The sequence below is a fragment of the Ostrinia nubilalis genome, chromosome 11 (genome assembly GCF_963855985.1).
Source record: "Ostrinia nubilalis chromosome 11, ilOstNubi1.1, whole genome shotgun sequence".
Classification (NCBI taxonomy): domain Eukaryota; kingdom Metazoa; phylum Arthropoda; class Insecta; order Lepidoptera; family Crambidae; genus Ostrinia; species Ostrinia nubilalis.
Window position 1 is genome coordinate 16,080,033 of NC_087098.1, and position 17,931 is coordinate 16,097,963.

Here is a 17,931-nt window from a genome sequence, read left to right on the forward strand (position 1 = left end):
AATGTTGGAAAACTTTCGTTAGAGTTACCTCGAAATGGATTCAGGATGAATGAATGCTGCAGAGTTTTTGGATTATTAAAGTATACTCTGCTCATAAGGTAACCCCACAAAAAGAAGTCTGCTGGAATGAGATTAGCGCTTCTTAGAGGCAGTGAGATTTTACCCCTGCTTAATTGGTTTGTTGCATTGAAAGGATGATTAATTTTTGAGAGCGCTATACTGGTAGGCTGAAAAGCTTTTTGATTTCAAAGCTGCAAGATTCGCAATGCTATGACCGGAGCACTTGGTTTCATCAAGATGGGGCTACGTGTCACACTTCAAATGAGAGCATTTAGATGGTAAGAGACATGTTCCCACAAAAAAACAATTTCAGGCAGGGGTGACTTCTCCTGGCCCCCAGGAAGCCCTGATCTCATTCCAGAAAATTCTTTTTTGTGGTGTTACATTAAGAACAGAGTGTATTTTTATAATCCAACAACCATGCAGCAACTGAAGCTGAGCTGCTGAGCATTCGGAAAAAAATTGAAAATAGGTTTCGAGGTAATTCTAACAAACACATTTCAAGATTTTGATGTATGTTGATCGAATGTTGTAAGCGTCAAGGAAATATCATGGGCGATGTAATTAAACAAAGTTAAATTTAAAAATAAATTCCATTAAATTTCCTTTAAATTGCAATAGTAAAAGTTCTTTAAAAATGTACAGTTTTCGTTTCCTTGAATTTTCAAAAGTGAACTTTCTTCTGGGCCACCCTGTATTAGTTGGAATTATAGTATTTGCTATGCGAAATAGATTTTCTTTAGTAATTGTTTACACTTAATTTAACATGGTGCATCATGTAAAGCGGAAGTTATAAGTAAATATGTTAAACTGCTTTAGGTACTGCTTACATCTACTACTACTATAGTAGTAATAGCAAAGCAAAGCTTGCTAAAATTAATAATCCCAAAGGTTCTTGCAAGAAAAGTAAATAATAAACACATTAATGTGGAAAAACTCATACAAAATTTATTTCTTAATGATTAACTTAGACATTTCATATCACAAGAACTGAATAAAATCTAAATAAAAACCTATTTTTAATGCAAATTATTAAATAAATTAATATCACAGAAACTGAATAATATCTAAATAAATACGTAATTTTTTAAATGCAAATTATTAAATAAATAATTTGTACCTAGATACAATCAAAAACTTAACGTTAATTGAAATTAACATGTCAAGCAATTACTGATAAATTAAGACAGAACTCACTTACTATTATTAAATCTAACATACATGCGCAATGTGGCAGCTTTACTTATACTAAGGGCTAGTTGTACCATCATTGGATTACTTTTAACTGAAAAATAAGTTTGGCACATTGACAGTTTCAGTATGGGAAATATGTTTGGTTCATTCTTCAGTTAAAAGTTATCCGACGATGGTAAAATCAGCACATAATAGACATGTTGACACCACCAATCAATTGACGTACTTTTTAAAATTGTCAAAAGAAACTCCCATAGAATTTGTATGGCACTACAAGCAAGTGACGTCACTATTTTGTCAACTCAAAATACTTTTTTCAATTACCTACAATGTGACCAAAAATCGTAATTCACAGGTAATTTAAAATTAAGTAAGTTTTTAAGATCAGAATGAAATGTCTTTTTAGAAAAGTTGTGATTTCGAATGATTGAGGAATGGTGTCAAATTGTCTATTACATTAGGAAATTAATCTTTCAATATAGGGCACAAAGTATATAGGCCCATAAAATGTAATTAAATAGTATTAAATAGTACACATGAATAAATGAGAGCGAAATTACATTTCCTTCATTTCTTCCTTCTTTTCTCCCGATTTTACTTCCTTCTTTTCTCCATTATCTTCTTCCTTCTTTTCTCCATTATCTTCTCCCTTCTTTTCTCCTTTTTTTTCTCCCTCCTTTTCACCTTTTTTGTTTTGTATAGCTATTTTGATTACAGATATATTGTTTGTTGCAGTAGTCATATCAATGTCAAACTTTAATTCACCTGACCCGATTTCTGGATGCTTGCTTCGTAACATTTTCATCTCCTCCTCTTTAACCAGAGTCTGGCCTGAAGACTCCTGCAAATCCATCAAATTCTTTAACCATTTTTCATTTTTTATAAAATCATCCTCTTTGGTCATCTCCATATCTTTGGTGTAAACTTTGCGAAGTTCCTTTAGTAATTTTTCTTGTGTTTTATCTTTGGGAGCAACTTCTTTAGGGCTCTTCTTTGTTTTGTGCGTGTAGAACTCTCGGGCTTCAGCTTGTTGGCTGGCCAGCTGCTCCTCAGCTTCATTAACTCGGGTCATCTTCTCTATATCAGACCAGGCCGTGGTTGACACCCTGGAATTTGAGGCAGACGGGGATCCCTTAGATCGCCGGGATCGCCTGGATCTCTTGGATAGCTTGACGCTGGGCACTGGTACGTTATATTCGCTGCCCTCGTCTACTTTGGCAAAAACAACCTCTTCAACGCCAAATGGATAAGGACATTCATCTGTTCCACACATCAAGACTTTTTCATTAAAGTGTATGAAGTAAAGTCTCACCTCTGTACCACACAGTGGACATACCTGTAAAAAAAAGAGTTAAATTATGCTTCTATATTTCAATGAATTTTGATTTTAAAATGTTTTTTTTTTAATTTGGGCAATTTGAATTTCAGAGAGAGCGCGGCGCTATCGGTTTACGCGTTGCTCTCTCCTACACGATTTAGAATTTTAATTTTGTTGAAAGATTTTAGGTTGCTATGTTTTCAATGTGGGTGGTAAATGTTGTTATGGAATCTTGCTTGGTTATAATTTGTTGGAAATTGAATGGGTCGATGTTGTAAATTTGGCAAACTATATTATGGCTAAGTCTTGTTGATTAAAATCTTAGGCAGTCCTGAACGAGATGCAACATTTAACATTTAACCTTAGATTAATAAGGCATTTAACATTTTAAAATGGTTGAAGAAATCTATATTTCTTACCTTTTTATCTTCATGTGCGGCATTTTTGATAATCTCAGCGGCAGTTAACTGTAATGAAATAATGTTTTTGTTTTACATTAGTTTCAAACAGGCAGCCGGCAGCCGGTAAATGTTTGTAAAAAATTAAGGCAACAAGTGCAACACAAACTCACCTTGGAAGTCGATGCTATTGATTCAGTGTCCATTTCAATATTAATGCTGGTTTGATAGACAATGTTTTATTTAATTACTTTGAAAATTAAGGATAATCTTGGATGTGCTTGGAATGGAATCAAATTTCTCTGTACGCAAAACAACAACATCAACAATCAAATCTGCTGAGTCACGATCGATACTGTGGGTCTAGACAAAGTGCAAATTTTAATCGCAAACCAGTCGAAAAGTGGTCGAAAAGCCCTTTTTTGTATGGAGTTTTGACGGATTCGATTTTCGATTCGATCAAAAAGTGCGTTTTGTCTAGGGGGGCTGAACCAGTGTGACCAGCCAGAAAAAACATTCAGAAGGAGGAGGAAGGATTGTTTCGCTTATCAGGCGAAGTTCGCACTAGTCGAATTAAAAAATAATTCATTTAGTTCGTCGAGTGGTCGAGTCCAGTCGAGTCTACTTTAGTGACAGACACGTCTCGCGTCTGCTTCTTTATTACTATAGTTAAATTAAAACTAAATAACTCTTATCGCCACTCGACTAAATTACTTGTGACTTGACAAGTATTGACTTGACTTTGGAACTATATCTTTGGGTCTAGACAAAATGCACATTTTAATCGCAAACCAGTCGAAAAGTGGTCGAGAAGCCTTTTTTGTATGGAGTTTTGACGGATTCGATTTTCGATTCGATCAAAAAGTGCACTTTGTCTAGACCCACTTGTCGTAATGCCGAGTCTCATCTGTGATGCCGAGGCCGGGCGCCGCGCAGTGTATAGTTCCAAAATACTGAACTGTCCTATCCGTTCAGCGTGGGTCATCTATAAAACGAAATTAACTGCATAGTAAACAAAATAGTAAACAACCGCCATGAACATCCATGTGGCAACATCGGATGTTGATTCCTCAGGAATTGGGATTGTAATTATTTGTAATTCCCTGATTCGCCAACATAAACCTAAACGGCCGACAATTTTGTGATTTTATTTTAACTAAAGCCTGGTCCGTGAGCACGTAGAATTTTGTCCAATGAACCCAAGCTACCCATCCTTATCGCTCGCGTCTCGCGCGTAATTCTGTTGCTGTCGCGCTCGCACACTCACTGCGGGCGCCCGTCGCACAGTCGCGACAGCAATATAATTACGCGCGAGCGATAAGGATGGGTAGCTTTGGTTCATTGGACAAAATTCTACGTGCTCACGGACCAGGATTTAGGTAATCGTAGTTCAAATATTTAATTATTTATTTGTTTAACTTCTGATTTGGTTAGTGAATTGGCTATTTCGAATAATTTACTAGGAGATTTAAATAAGGAGATAGCAATACTACAGTCCACACTAAAAAGAGAGGTCGGCCCACAGAGAGCGAGATAGAGATAAGTAGGTATTTGACTCAAGTTTTTGTTCCAAGTGTGGCCTCCATTTTTATCTTTAGCTTCATGGTTCATTCCGTTCATTCAAAATGTGTCAGTCATTATTCTCATTCATCATTTCATTCAGTCAGTCGTGGTCATTATTTTCCGATTGTCATCGTTGTTGATTTTTTTTGTGTAAATCCATTTTATCGGTAAGTCCGGCGTTATTTGTAATTTGTCCCATATCATGCCATGATGCAATTTTCTTCTACTCTAAACAATCAAAAGTAACATTGTTTCAGTATAAATTCTTTACTCAATTTGTGATATTGCAGTTCCAAGATGCCGGCCAAAGCAGTGTGCGTACTCAAAGGAGATGTCTCAGGCACAGTTTTTTTCGACCAGCAAGTTAGTAATCCTCTTAGCATTTATTAACCTACATTACTTTCGAAAGTGAATAAATATGATAGTCCACCTATTTCGACCTTTAAGACGCAGTATTAACAACCATTTATTACGTAATTTCAAACGAATAAATACAGTTGAACTTCCTACCTATAACCTAGCTTCTGCCTGATAACGTTCGAACCGGTTCTCTAAAAGTAGCTGTTATTTAAACTCGTCGTGAAGTACTTTATTTTTATGCTTTATAGCCTGTAACCTACCTCCTTCTTTATGATAAAACATGTTATTAAAGGGTACTTGCAACAGCAAAAGAAGTAATACAACAGAATAAAACACTAAGGTAATACTGCATAGTTGTTTTCTGTGTGATACAGTTTCCTTAAAAACTCAATTATGATAATTCCAATAAGAATGTAACTATGATATCAATTGATTTTTGTGGTCGGTACTTGTATTAAAATTTTTGTTTTGGACCTTTTCAGGATGACAAGGGCCCTGTAGTAGTTTCCGGGGAAGTCTCAGGCTTGTCCAAGGTAAATATTTTTTAGGATTAAGACCTGGTTCTCATGAAGTTGATAATTTACAAACAAACATCTTGTGACTGCCATGCCATTGTATCATGTTATTCTAATATCTGAAGGCACAAATGGTGAATTATGGATACAATTTCAAACAGTCATTCTAATTAAAATTGTAGATTAAACTAAATGAAACATTGTAGTAATTTCTCAGTAACTTGAAACAATTTAAGAGATGCAAAAAGTAATTAACGGACGGAAAATAAATTAACACTTTTATCATAGAGATAACTCCAGTGGACTTGGTCTATGTTCAAGTGTTAACATTATCTTTTAGATAAGCTATCGGTTTAGTTAAATTGGCTGAAGTTCTATTTAAATTAAAAGAAAATAATGCAATCAGAAAATGTACAATCATTTTATTATTTTTATTATGCATTCACAAAGTGACCTGTACCAGTGGACATTATAATTTGTAATGTACCTACGTACTTGTTGACATAGCGCTAAAGTTACGCCATTTTCGTGACCTTGTGAGTAATGATAAAGACCTATTTCATACTGTTATTATACCTACCAACCTTGTTTTTATAACTGCTTTGATTGCAATGTGTGTACATCATACCTACTGAGATTTTTATACTTTTGGTTAGTAATTTATAAATTCTTTAGACAAAACATTAGGGTCAGCTTATTTGAATTGCCTAAAAGTATAGTCTTACTAGAAGTATTATTTGAATCTCACCACAATTTATTTGAAGAACAAATTCAAACGATTGAAACCCATATCGAAGAGTAATTCTTTGATGAAGCTCATGATGTCGTGCTCTGCATGCATAATTAACTGCACACAGGAAGACTTAATGAATACTACTGACAATGTCACTTGTAGGTGTTGTAGCCGAGTGTTGGTGTTGGCTGACACTGTGTATCCAAGAAGATTACTAACCAAAAATAACTTCAGGGCAAACACGGTTTCCACGTGCACGAGTTCGGCGACAACACCAACGGTTGCACGTCGGCCGGCGCGCACTTCAATCCCGCGAAGCAGGAGCACGGCGCGCCCGACGCCGCCGTGCGCCATGTAGGCGACCTTGGCAACATCGTGGCCACGGCCGACGGCGGCGTCACTAAGGTGCGTTGCGTGTCATTTCAGACAGGGTGTGTTAACTGCTAGTCAAAGGATTTCCATAACAACATATCGAAATCGATCACGGTGCGTCCGATGCCGCCGTGCGCCACGTCGGCCGACGGCGGCGTCACTAAGGTGCGTTGCGTTTGACGTCATCATCACCTCAGCCAAAGGATGTCCTCTGCTGGATAAAGCACTTCAACCCCGCCAAACATCACCATCATTTCTGCAAAAGGATGTCCATTGTCCACTGCTAGATAAAGGATTTCCACAACGACTCAGCGAGCACGGCGCGTCATGTAGGCGACCTCGGCAACATCGTGGCCACGGCCGACGGCGGCGTCACTAAGGTGCGTTGCGTTTGACGTCATCATCACTCCAGACAGAAGACGTCCACTACTGGCCAAAGGATTTCTACAACTTGTCTTGCGCTACCCGCATCCAAGTGCTAAATGCGATCGTCATCATCATTACAAACAGAGCAGATCCACTGCTAGGCAAAAAATTCCAAAAAACTTCGCTGCTCACATCCAGATGCTTTTCGCGACTTTGTAATAGGTGTTAATTTATAGATCAACAATCCGGTTCTTGTCTAATTCGGTTTCTTGTGAAAATTAACACTTGTAATGTGAACAGTGTAATTATTATAATCAAACACTGAAGATTCTGGTAAGTTTTATTAGATGAGTTATTCATTTGCCCAGACTAATAGACCTCCTACTGAAGAGTACGACAGTATTATTTGTGACGAGTGTATTAAGGAGGCTACACTGACAATGGTGCTGTCTTAAGCACAATGTGGTAGCGTTGAAAGCCCTCTATTTTAACCTATATTCTCCTTTTCAGGTCTGCATCCAGGACTCTCAAATCTCCCTCGTGGGCCCCAACAGCATCATCGGTCGCACCCTGGTGGTGCACGCGGACCCTGATGACTTGGGGGTAGGCGGCCACGAGCTCAGCAAGACTACCGGCAACGCGGGCGCGCGCATCGCCTGCGGGGTCATCGGCCTCGCCAAGATCTAAGCAACTACCCGCGGTGTTGGCAGTCGAATTTGATAACGCAAAGCCTAAGACCTTAACCGTAGACTTGTAGTCTGGTCAGTTATGTTACCAATGCATTGAAATAAAATACCACTTCATTGTATACTGACCAAACTGATCTTACTGATGGGTAACATCTCATTACATTTGGAATGGTGAAGGATGCGACGCAAAAAAATATTGAAAGAAAGGCTGATAAAAGAACAAATAATAATTTGACTGCATAATTTTGTGATGATAAAGGAATATATTTTAAGAATAGCATTTATTTATTAAGTAGATATCAAATTCGACTTTCAATACTAAGATGTATCCCAGTGGTTTACGATTCTTCATATTCTATCCTTGTTATTTTAAGTATTGTTAAATCTTTTAACCACTATGGATTTATGGTTGATTTAAGGAATATAGTATGTAAGGTTTTAAAGTTCTGTGCCCATAGCATTCCTTGCATTTCCGAAAGAAGTGGTTTGCATTTTTTGTTATTTTTCTTATGGTGCAGGCGAACATAAGTGGTTATAAATAAAATCTTTTTTATTTTATTTTGTTTTTGTTATTTTGGGAAGGATGTGTTGGAAGATGAAAAACAGGGTGAGGCATAATCTAGAATGTGAAAATAGAACTTGAATCAAACCATTTGATGAACTGACAAAGTATACTTGCTATTGTGTGTTGACTGTTGAAACAGATTATTATCAATTTTTATAAATGAGCTTGATTTAACAAAATATTTTTACATGTTTATTTTTTAAGCTTAAAGTTTATAATCTATCCATAAAGTAAAAACCTAAGTAGAGTTACTATAAATCTGAAATATCAAGAGTAAATAAAACATAAAAAGTATTATGAATAGTTTAATTGTCCTACAGAATATAATTTATGTCCAGATTTTGTAAAGAAAATGTTACAAGAAGAGTCATGAGACTGAAACATTCTGGGGCTGCTTGGGTTCCATTGCCATAAGCTCTCTTGGAAGCTTTGAATGCTTACACTAGTCCAGTAATTATCTAATTCCCTTGAATTTGTATATTCAGATAGATTCTTGCAGAGATTTAATAAGACAGTGGGTGTTAGGAGCCCCTTCACAATGAGAACACATATTCTGGTGGACTTTATGGCATATTCACTTTCAGGTGGACCGTAAGTACTTATGTAAGTTTCTTCCTGGTCCATATCAGCATTGTGGGCCAACATTCCAACCCACTCAACCATTTCATCCACTTCAACATCTTTTAGAGAGGGAATTTCTTTGATCGTTGGGTTTACTTTTGTCACTTTTAACGGACACTGTGATACTCTCATTCCTCTATCGTGGAAGAATTTGGCTATTGAAGATGGGCAAATCTCTTCAGAATCTGGCTCCCAAGTTATGATAAAATCAAATAACTCGAGTTTACTGAAACTATTTCGTAGTTTTTCTACATGTGTTACAGATTTCAAGTCTATTTTTACTTCATAGTAATTGTGTGGACGTTTAGTGCCTTCTAAACCAAGAGTTTGAAAAACAAATTCAAGAATATGAAGTGTCAGCATGCCATCAGGAGTAATTGCTGCACAATTCTGTGTTATACAATTTCTTTCAGACGATAGGCAATAACAGTGGCCTTTTTTGACAAAATTTTCTATAAAAGTTTGATCTAAAAATTCAGTAAGTGAGATACCGGAAATTTTGTAATAATCACTATCTTCTAAAAGGGTTTCTTGGATTAATGACGGTGTATTGACTTCGTCTGGGCAAGTTATCACAACACTTTCATAGAAACTATTCATTTTTAAAGTTTTTGTAACTAAATCCAAGTTCTGACTTTCCAAGCTGGTGGTGTACACTTTTGGAGATGGAAAGTTGTATACTTCAGGACACAACATTATAAGTCCATAAATGAATACTTCACAATATTAACGAGAAACACGCTTTTTTGTTGTACAAATCTTTGAGTTTGAAATCTTTTCTAACCTCAAAAATCCAAAACCAAACAAAACGAAAACACATGAGATTGACGTTTTGGCTGTCAAAAACGCGCAAAGACATTTACGTTTCATTTCACGTTCATCACAACATTATTTATAAAAAGGAAAAAAAAACAGTTATAACAAAAACAGATTTATAGCCCGACCAGGAACATAAAAACCCTCGCCATGTTGCGGAAAACTAATGGTACTAATTTCTTTTAATGGCAACAATAACTGAAAACTTCATTGACATGTCACCTTGCATGTCAGTCTATTGCTGTCAAAGTGTAAACAAACTTTATTTTAAATGTGCGCAATTGATTTTGTGAATTAAATTGCTAAAATCTTTTTATAGTCGTGAAGGAAAAGTGGTTCACTATGTGTTAAAGTATTTGTCGAAGAGAAATACTAAGGGTTCGGACAATATTTTCATTGAATAATGTTTCTGACAAAGGTTGTCAAATTGACTGACATGTTTATCGTATAGTACAGTCCACTATGAAAATTAGCTGTGGTTTGTTTCAACTACCTATTTTAAAATTTTTTGTCACTTTCTAAGTGTTGAATTTTATGGAATTGGGAAAGAAGTAGGGTAATTGTGCCGGTTTTCCGTCCAGCTCCTGTTTTCGTCCATTTGACCGACTTGCCACAAACAAATACGGAAAATTAGAATACAAACCTAACTTTCCGTGCAAGTTTGGACTTGTTATAATCTATAATATCTAAGTAACAGTTCTGCCTGCATGAAAATGTAATTTGACAAGTAATAACTCCAAAAAAATCTACGGAAGTTGCTGCTGCACACAGGTGAATGGAAAACGTCGTCAAGTTAGAAAAAAAACGTGCCGGTAGGGAACTTTCATGATATGTTTAATTACTGTTTTAGCTACTTTACGTAATGTTTTTGGCACGTATGTCTAATTATTAGCATAATAAACACTATTTTAAGGGTTTATTAAAGTTTTTGTACAGAAATCTTAGATAATTAAGTGGACTAATACTAGCATAACAATTTTGCAAGATTTTGGTTTTCGTCCACGTGGACGGAAACCCTGACACCTAGTCAATATTTTTAATAATCATTTTACTTCAATGGACCTACAAAATACAATGTTTTTTCTTCCAATATGATCTGTATTGCTATTACATTAAACATTTTAGTTTACGTCCACTTTTTAACAGTGATAAACCCATAAAAACCGTTAAAAAAAATGTGGACGAAAACAAAAAACAGCTTTAAACGTTGTTGTGTTTCCGTCCATGACGTCATGAGCAAGCACTGGGGTGAACGAAAACCAAAATTAGGTATTCCTGTAGATTAGTTTTCGTCCATTTGTCCTTCGACCTATTGCAATATTTTCCTAAATTTAGGTAAGAAACTTATTTAAATCTTTTTGATATCATTTGAAAGCTAACAAAATTACCTTTCAAATGATATACCACAATCCATAGTTATTGTATTGTAGAATTGGTTTTAAGTTAATAATTCAACTGCACCCTTTTTTCTACACAGTGGTCGAAAACTAGCGTACACTAGGACGAAAACTGATTTTTTTGGACGAAAACTAGTGAAATCGCCTCTTTTGCATAAAATATTTTTTATAAAAAAACCCGTGGTATTTACTTATTGTCATATAATATTAACGTAAAGTAGACTATATAAGGACTAAAATGACATATGATACATATGAGTAAGGGTATTTTAAGATATTCATTTCGCATCACAAAGTTGGCAACTCCGATAATTGGACGAAAACTAACGCACTTACCCTACCGAGTTTGAAGCGTTCATGAGCAGACATTGCAGTTGAATATTCATGTTCTGAATTAGATTATTGATGAATAATAAAATAAATCCTACTAGCTCGATTGATGGTTTCATTTAATTTATTTAAACCAGGTTACCTATAATAATATTTTTTCGTTAATTTATGAAAATATCAAATTAGCCCGTAATCCTGAATCCTGATACATAAAGTTAGCCTATTAATTTAACACAGGTACGACTGTACTCAGTGTTGTACTATCAAATGCAATCGACGCGCCTCTATGCCAGGGTTTTTATGTTCCTGGTCAGGCTATAATTATTACACTTTGTTCTAAATTAATACAATGTCTAACGAGCCAATTTACGCAATAAATAGTTCTTCGGCTGGTACCGCCTTATAGAGCGCCTCGACGTCATCCACGACCGCGGCCACTATGGCGCGCACGATGGGCCCCGCAATCTCCTGCATCACCTCCCTCCAGTTGTTGTTTACGAAGTCATGGACGGGGACGGCTGGAATAATATTCATAATTTAAATCGCTCCGCGTTAACAGTTTGTTGCATCTAGGCAGTATGGTCTTTCACCTTAGCCTATTCCAGTAAACAAGCAGAAAAAAGTAACAATTTAAAAAGAAACGATTAATAATTTGTAGGGTAGTTGTCGTCACATTTCTAAGTTAATCGACATCTACGTGAAGTGAGACATTTTTATCTCGAGATAAGCTTGTGGAGTTTTAAAGTTGATTATTTATAACAACAAACTGGTGACTGTTGTTGGGATGAGACTTGGACATAGAAAAAATGCAAGATCGCAACATCACATCGAAGAATGTAAGTACAACACTTCCTTACCAAGAACTTTGTTGCCGTTAAAGAGGTTATCAAACTGGAACTGCGTGCCGGTCTTGACCTGGTAGCTGTTGCGCCAGTCTGTGATGTGCCAGTGCGGCTTGCTGTCCGCGCCCTCGACTGTTGTGATGTCGCTGTATGTCTTTATCACTATGTCCTCTGAAAATAAAACACAATATTAAGACTCGACGGACTCTAGAAATCTTTTTGGGGTTCGAAACCGCGTTCCTTGGATCTCGATTCAGTCAGGCCCAAACCGACACGCGTTAGGCTATTGTCGCTATTCGTACACATACTTAATGGAGGTTAGTACCAACCCAACAGGTAGGTAGGTACTTACTAAATTAGTCGAAAATCAAAATCTAAAAATATTTATTCAATTTAGACCACAAGTGGCACTTATGAGTAACGCCTAAGTCAATGTAATGAGCAAAATATTAGTCAATAGGACTACACAGTAGATTTAAACATTTTATTCATTTCACTACATAAATTCCACCACACAAGGTAAACGGAGTAAATAATTTTGTTATCATTACAATCATTATTACCTAGCTGTTCATCTTGTTATATTGTCTATTGTTGAAAACTTCCTTGATTTCATATTTTATTACTTCAAGCAGTGTCATTATAACATCCTTTTTATTATGGTAACTAACTAATTAGTTGTACTAGGTTGTACCATAATATTAAAGTGAGTAATGTTCATTTAATTTGTTAGTTTTTGCATCGAGGGTAGACATACGTAGAATAGAAGTCGAATGTAGTAAATCACATGATGGACAGTCGCTATAACATATGGTACACAACACGACACCCTTATCATAGCTAGGGATGACCGGGGTTAGATGGGGCTCCAAATCCCGTTATGTCTCAATTTTTTATCGTTAAGTTTTTAAAACTCTGGTCTCTCTCAATAGAGTTAGGAGTATCTCTGCTTCTTAATTTATAGTAACTAACAACGAATGTTGGTTACAGAAATCACATTGTTTACATTTTTGCGAAAACATAGCAGTTGACAGTTGTATTTCATACTTATTTAGAAAGTTTACAGTCGTTCTCAAGACCTGTCGACCCTGAGGGGCGACAACACTCCGATCTTTGTCTTATTTCGAAATTAACTGCCTATGGGGAAACCTTCTGTTTACATACTGACGTTAAATTGATCTTTATTATTAATTGCTAGGATCGTAAATGTAACTCACCACAGTCAGTGGAAATACTTACACGTTGCTGAGAGAAAAAGTATCAGTTAGTTGCCACCAAATTGCCTAAGTTAGGACCTTGTTCTTAAGATTTTATTGAACCCACGTGAAAAGCCGTTTTTTGTGCACGATATAAGTAAGGCAACTTTGACAGCTCCTTGATTGTTTCTAATAGCACGTGTAACATCTGAAGAAGATTACAACTGATTCACTGAGCACCGAAAGTTTAGTTTTACAAATTACTTACGAATGTTGATTGTGTATTTCCCTTCACCCTGGATGGGTAGGATCAGAAGTTGCCCTCCCAATTTGTAGTTGCCCTGGAGGTTCACCGAGCACTTGATCACCACCAAGGATTTGCCCTTGGTTAGGTCATGCCTGAAATAGAAAATCTAGATTAGCACCGGTCTTTTACCTACGAAATGATAAAAACAAACAGACAACCTTTGCCTAAAATGCCTGCATCGTATAATTTTCGTTATGTTGTAAACATGATCTTATTCGTAAAATGGGTAATATTTTGAGAACGTATTACCTACATACTTCTGACTTAGTCTAAACCAAATCATATGCAATGAGGAAAAACATTGAGCTAGAAAACATACGATATACGAAGGAAGTAAATTATTGTTGTTCGTCGTCAAATGAATCGCCCGGACTTCACTGACTTGCCGTCCATCATGTTTACCTTTTAATCTTCAGTTTAATGAACTGTCAACATGATGATCGAATGCAAACGACGGAATAAACCAGACGTCTAAAGGTTAATCTGTGATTTTTCACACAATTAGGTAGGTACACTTTTCTGCTAAAGCGCTATTTTCGCTAAGGAATTCGTAGAACATAATAATACGATGCCCTGTCTAGTTTTTCATTCGTTTTTAGCTAATTGCAAGGCAATTCTATTTTAACGAACATGCGTAAGTTAATACGTGGTAATACCTAGCTAAGTACTACTTGTACCTACCAATTTTCCGCTTTGAAACAAAATACTAAGGTAGGAGTTTTTCTTTTTTTGTCATGAAATCTTTGATCCTTGGTCCAAAAGCTACGACCTTGAAGTTTTTAGTAGTTCAAACCATTAATTATTTTAACTTAGCAACGAAGATTCTTAAGGCCAAAACGGGTTATTTGTAACTTTAAGTTACTACCTAAGTAGATGTTAAGGTGATAAAATGACTTATTGTTTCGCTCCATTTGATGGTCAAGGAAAACCTACTTACACTATCGTATGATCTTATTCATAGCAAATATTAAACTACCATAAAATTTTATGGTATCGTTTGACTTTTCCATAAAAATTAACGCTCTACCACGAGGTGTCCATACACTACTGAAATTGACTAAAAATTCAACTGGTGGTCATTATTATTTTACTTTTTAATCGATCCAGTTACAGCTATATCAACATGCTAATTTGAAGAGTTGTTTTACAGGTTATTGTCTAACAATTACAGTCTTTTAATTTATAAAAAGACTTTCTGTGACAGACTGAAAATATAAGCTAACTAAGTTAGGTGGTTATTAAATAAACTCGCAAAGCACAATTGATTCAATACTCACTTGACGTTCTCAACCGTGCATCCCTTCATGCCGGTGAGGACTGTGTCTCTGAACGACAGCTGGAGCCCTCCCTGGTCCCCCTTGACGAGGTCCAGCCTCAGGGGGTCCAGGGGCTTGATGCCCAGCTCTGGGATGCCTGGCGCGATGATCGGCAAGGCGGCCTGGGCCGATGATTTGAGGCATGCTGCATCACCTTGCTTGCATGGTGTGATGAATGGGGCTGTGAAAAAAGTTAATTCATTCAATTATTCTGTCACCATCATTATCAATTCAGCTATGGGACGCCGGCTGCTGATCATGGCCTATGTTCCCTCAATGATTTCCCGGTTGGCCTGTTTCGAACGGTCTGACTCGATCGCTCTTTAAAATTGTGAGCTTTGTTGAAATACGCAAACTATTAATTAAAACTAGACTTTGGAAACTGCGTCATCAAGCTCGAGGCTTTGCTTGTTTCTCGTAATGATCACTCTAGGCTAATTAACCATTAATCTTAGAGCAATTTGCAGATTTACTTCTTTTAACTTTTTTTAATGTGATAGGTGGCAGACGACTTGCAGTAAGTTATAGATGTAACCCCTTCTACAACTGTGATCTACATCCATTAAGTACGCGTTCTAAGTTTTCGTATATTCGCACAGGTAAATAATTTTGTCTTATGGGATAAGTAAAGTGGTTTCATTAATTAAATCGCGTTGACAATAATTGCCAGTTGAGTTGTTAATCCTTTTTCATTTTTAAATTGTTCGCATAAATACTGTGGAGTCTTTCAGAGATCTCAAAAACTGATTGGGATATTAAACAATAATAAATTGCGCGATTTGCAAATTGTTCACACTTGTTTTTAAGATAAGAACGTCCCACGTCTTGTTTGTTTAAAGCAAATGCATTGTAATACAAGAATTTAGCTTTAGAAGAACTGTCCAATTTTCATGCCACTATTTAGTTGCCTACTTTTTATGACTATAATTTTAAATATATCTTTAAGTTGATAATTTTCACCCATTCTGCAAAAATGTGACAAATTGTCATAGACTTTTTTAATGATAAATGTAATACACACCCGAAGCAGATCTCACACTGAACACAGCCGCGAAAAAACACAAACACCTTAACATTTTTAAGTTTATTTTCTACGAACTACCAGGACACTATGAGTACTAGGATATTTTCAGCAGTGTGACCGTCCTTCTCGGGCGAAGCGCGCTTTTATGCGCACGCGACACGTGTGACGTCACGCGAGATCTCGTCCTGCGGGCGGACTTTTTTTGTAATGACGTCAAAATCGAGCTCGTCTTTGTTTCTAAAAGCATTTCCCTGTTCGCTGTATCGGCTCATCGACGAGCCACTAATTACATCGACGATTTGTAATTTCATCAACTTTAATTGATAATATCCTTAAACTTTCAAAAGTTCAACAGCCGATGTAACGGACAAAAGAAGCTTTTAAGCCCTGGCAGTTAAGCCCTGAGAAATGCGTCAGTAGGGTAATCAGTTGGTCATTATGTTCCCATGTTCTTTCCTACTAATTGCAGTGAAAACAAAAAACAAAATGGATAATGGATTCTTTACTACCATGCAGATAGAGCTTTTTACACTTGTTGTATGGTCCGCTGGACCCAGAATTAACTGTGATCCAATTCACTTATATTACTCACCTATTTAAGAGAAAAATCGACTGCAGTAACAGGTTAACTTTATAAAAGTACTTATTGTAAGCTTGTTTAGGTACCTACACTATAAATATTTTTAAAATGATCAGAAGAATTTCAAACCATAAAAAATCATAAAGGTTTTGACCAAAACGGGTTACCTACGTGAGTGCGACAAACGTTACATCGAATTTTGTTTCTTCGAAAACCTTTCTGCGAAGTTACTATACTGCGACGCCTTGTTATATCGATGCCTTGTTACTGCGATGTTACGTTATATCGAAAAACTTTACTGCGAACGATTTTATAGTCGTATTTTATAATTTATTTATATTTATGTTTCTATTCTTATGTTATTTAATCAAAGATGTAACTGTTAAATATATGTAATAAGTAAATAAAATGTAATGTATTTATAATCTTATTTCATCTATAATTTTGTACCGCCCACTTTATTCTATGTATGAATGTACGTAATTTCATTTTTTTATCTATCTGCTAAGTCAAATAAAGAAGGCTTCGCAGTAAAATCGTTCGCAGTAAAGTTTTTCGATGTAACGTAACATCGCAGTAACAAGGCATCGATATAACAAGGCGTCGCAGTATAATAACTTCGCAGAAAGGTTATCGAAGAAACAAAATACGATGTTACGTTTGTCGCACTCACGTAGGTAAACTTTCTGATAAATGATCAGATGCCCAGACGAAGCTATTTTTGCAGTCTTTTAAAGGTATTTATTGCAGTAATAGTTTCACTTACCTACTTACGTTTTAACTGTGAGTTTGTGACCGAACTTGTAGACTTTTCGTCTGACATTTACTCGTTGTATTGTTTTTATGTTTATTTTTATGTTAGTGTGTCGTTCGAATCTGTATAGACCCTTTGCTTAAAAACTACCTACTTTACATAAAGTACCTACGTTTGAAGATTTTCGATTCGCAGATTAATATGTACTTATAATAATCATGCCACCAATTTGCATATATTTTTTTTAAATTCTTATTAATTGAAAAAAACAATTAAATTATTCATTAAATTAATGTAGCGACTGACATTTTAACCTGTTCAAGCTCCTATCTCTTATTGTATCCTTAATGTAAGCTGTGTGCAACATTCAAAGGAATAATTTAAATGTGAAACCTAGTTTCTTTATAATTGTATTGAATTGAATTCTGTATTCAGTATTGGTAGTTGTTGTTATCTAAATATATATATATATATAGGTAACTCAAAGGTGACTGACTGACTGACAGACTGACTGACGGACATAGTGATCTATCAACGCACAGCCCAAACCACTGGACGGATAGGGCTGAAATTTGGCATGCAGGTAGATGTTATGACGTAGGAATCCGCTACAAA

The 17,931-nt window shown here is 36.0% G+C and overlaps 3 protein-coding genes across 3 annotated transcripts; 1 reads left to right on the top strand and 2 right to left on the bottom strand.

Moving 5' to 3' along the window:
* Nucleotides 1–1,581: 1,581 nt before the first annotated feature.
* Nucleotides 1,582–3,322, bottom strand: LOC135076328 (WD repeat-containing protein 87-like). Its single transcript, XM_063970812.1, has 3 exons — nucleotides 3,144–3,322; nucleotides 2,992–3,039; nucleotides 1,582–2,590 (listed from the first exon to the last, which is right to left on the bottom strand). The coding sequence occupies exons 1-3, from the start codon at nucleotides 3,174–3,176 to the stop codon at nucleotides 1,811–1,813; spliced, it is 861 nt and encodes a 286-aa protein (XP_063826882.1). The 5' UTR covers nucleotides 3,177–3,322; the 3' UTR covers nucleotides 1,582–1,810.
* A 1,267-nt stretch (nucleotides 3,323–4,589) lies between these two features.
* On the top strand, nucleotides 4,590–8,126 carry LOC135076330 (superoxide dismutase [Cu-Zn]). The gene is made up of 5 exons (XM_063970814.1): nucleotides 4,590–4,700; nucleotides 4,824–4,896; nucleotides 5,376–5,426; nucleotides 6,376–6,546; nucleotides 7,390–8,126. Exons 2-5 carry the CDS (start codon nucleotides 4,831–4,833, stop codon nucleotides 7,564–7,566), a joined length of 465 nt encoding a protein of 154 aa, XP_063826884.1. The 5' UTR covers nucleotides 4,590–4,700; nucleotides 4,824–4,830; the 3' UTR covers nucleotides 7,567–8,126.
* Nucleotides 8,127–9,862: 1,736 nt separating this feature from the next.
* LOC135076329 (protein takeout-like) lies at nucleotides 9,863–16,116 on the bottom strand. The gene is made up of 5 exons (XM_063970813.1): nucleotides 15,980–16,116; nucleotides 14,920–15,139; nucleotides 13,604–13,734; nucleotides 12,155–12,310; nucleotides 9,863–11,815 (listed from the first exon to the last, which is right to left on the bottom strand). The coding sequence occupies exons 1-5, from the start codon at nucleotides 16,032–16,034 to the stop codon at nucleotides 11,664–11,666; spliced, it is 714 nt and encodes a 237-aa protein (XP_063826883.1). The 5' UTR covers nucleotides 16,035–16,116; the 3' UTR covers nucleotides 9,863–11,663.
* Between the last annotated feature and the right edge of the window lie 1,815 nt (nucleotides 16,117–17,931).

Excerpts from the sequence above, each read along its gene's own strand:
- LOC135076328 (XM_063970812.1), bottom strand. The coding sequence starts at position 3,176 with ATGGACACTGAATCAATAGCATCGACTTCCAAG. Across the intron at positions 3,040-3,143 it reads CAATAGCATCGACTTCCAAG|TTAACTGCCGCTGAGATTAT; the intron begins GTGAGTTTGTGT and ends ATTTCATTACAG. Across the intron at positions 2,591-2,991 it reads CCGCACATGAAGATAAAAAG|GTATGTCCACTGTGTGGTAC; the intron begins GTAAGAAATATA and ends TTTTTTTTACAG.
- LOC135076329 (XM_063970813.1), bottom strand. The coding sequence starts at position 16,034 with ATGTTAAGGTGTTTGTGTTTTTTCGCGGCTGTGTTCAGTGTGAGATCT. Across the intron at positions 15,140-15,979 it reads CAGTGTGAGATCTGCTTCGG|CCCCATTCATCACACCATGC; the intron begins GTGTGTATTACA and ends CTTTTTTCACAG. Across the intron at positions 12,311-13,603 it reads GAAATACACAATCAACATTC|AGGACATAGTGATAAAGACA; the intron begins GTAAGTAATTTG and ends TTTTATTTTCAG.
- LOC135076330 (XM_063970814.1), top strand. The coding sequence starts at position 4,831 with ATGCCGGCCAAAGCAGTGTGCGTACTCAAAGGAGATGTCTCAGGCACA. Across the intron at positions 4,897-5,375 it reads CAGTTTTTTTCGACCAGCAA|GATGACAAGGGCCCTGTAGT; the intron begins GTTAGTAATCCT and ends GGACCTTTTCAG. Across the intron at positions 5,427-6,375 it reads AAGTCTCAGGCTTGTCCAAG|GGCAAACACGGTTTCCACGT; the intron begins GTAAATATTTTT and ends AAATAACTTCAG.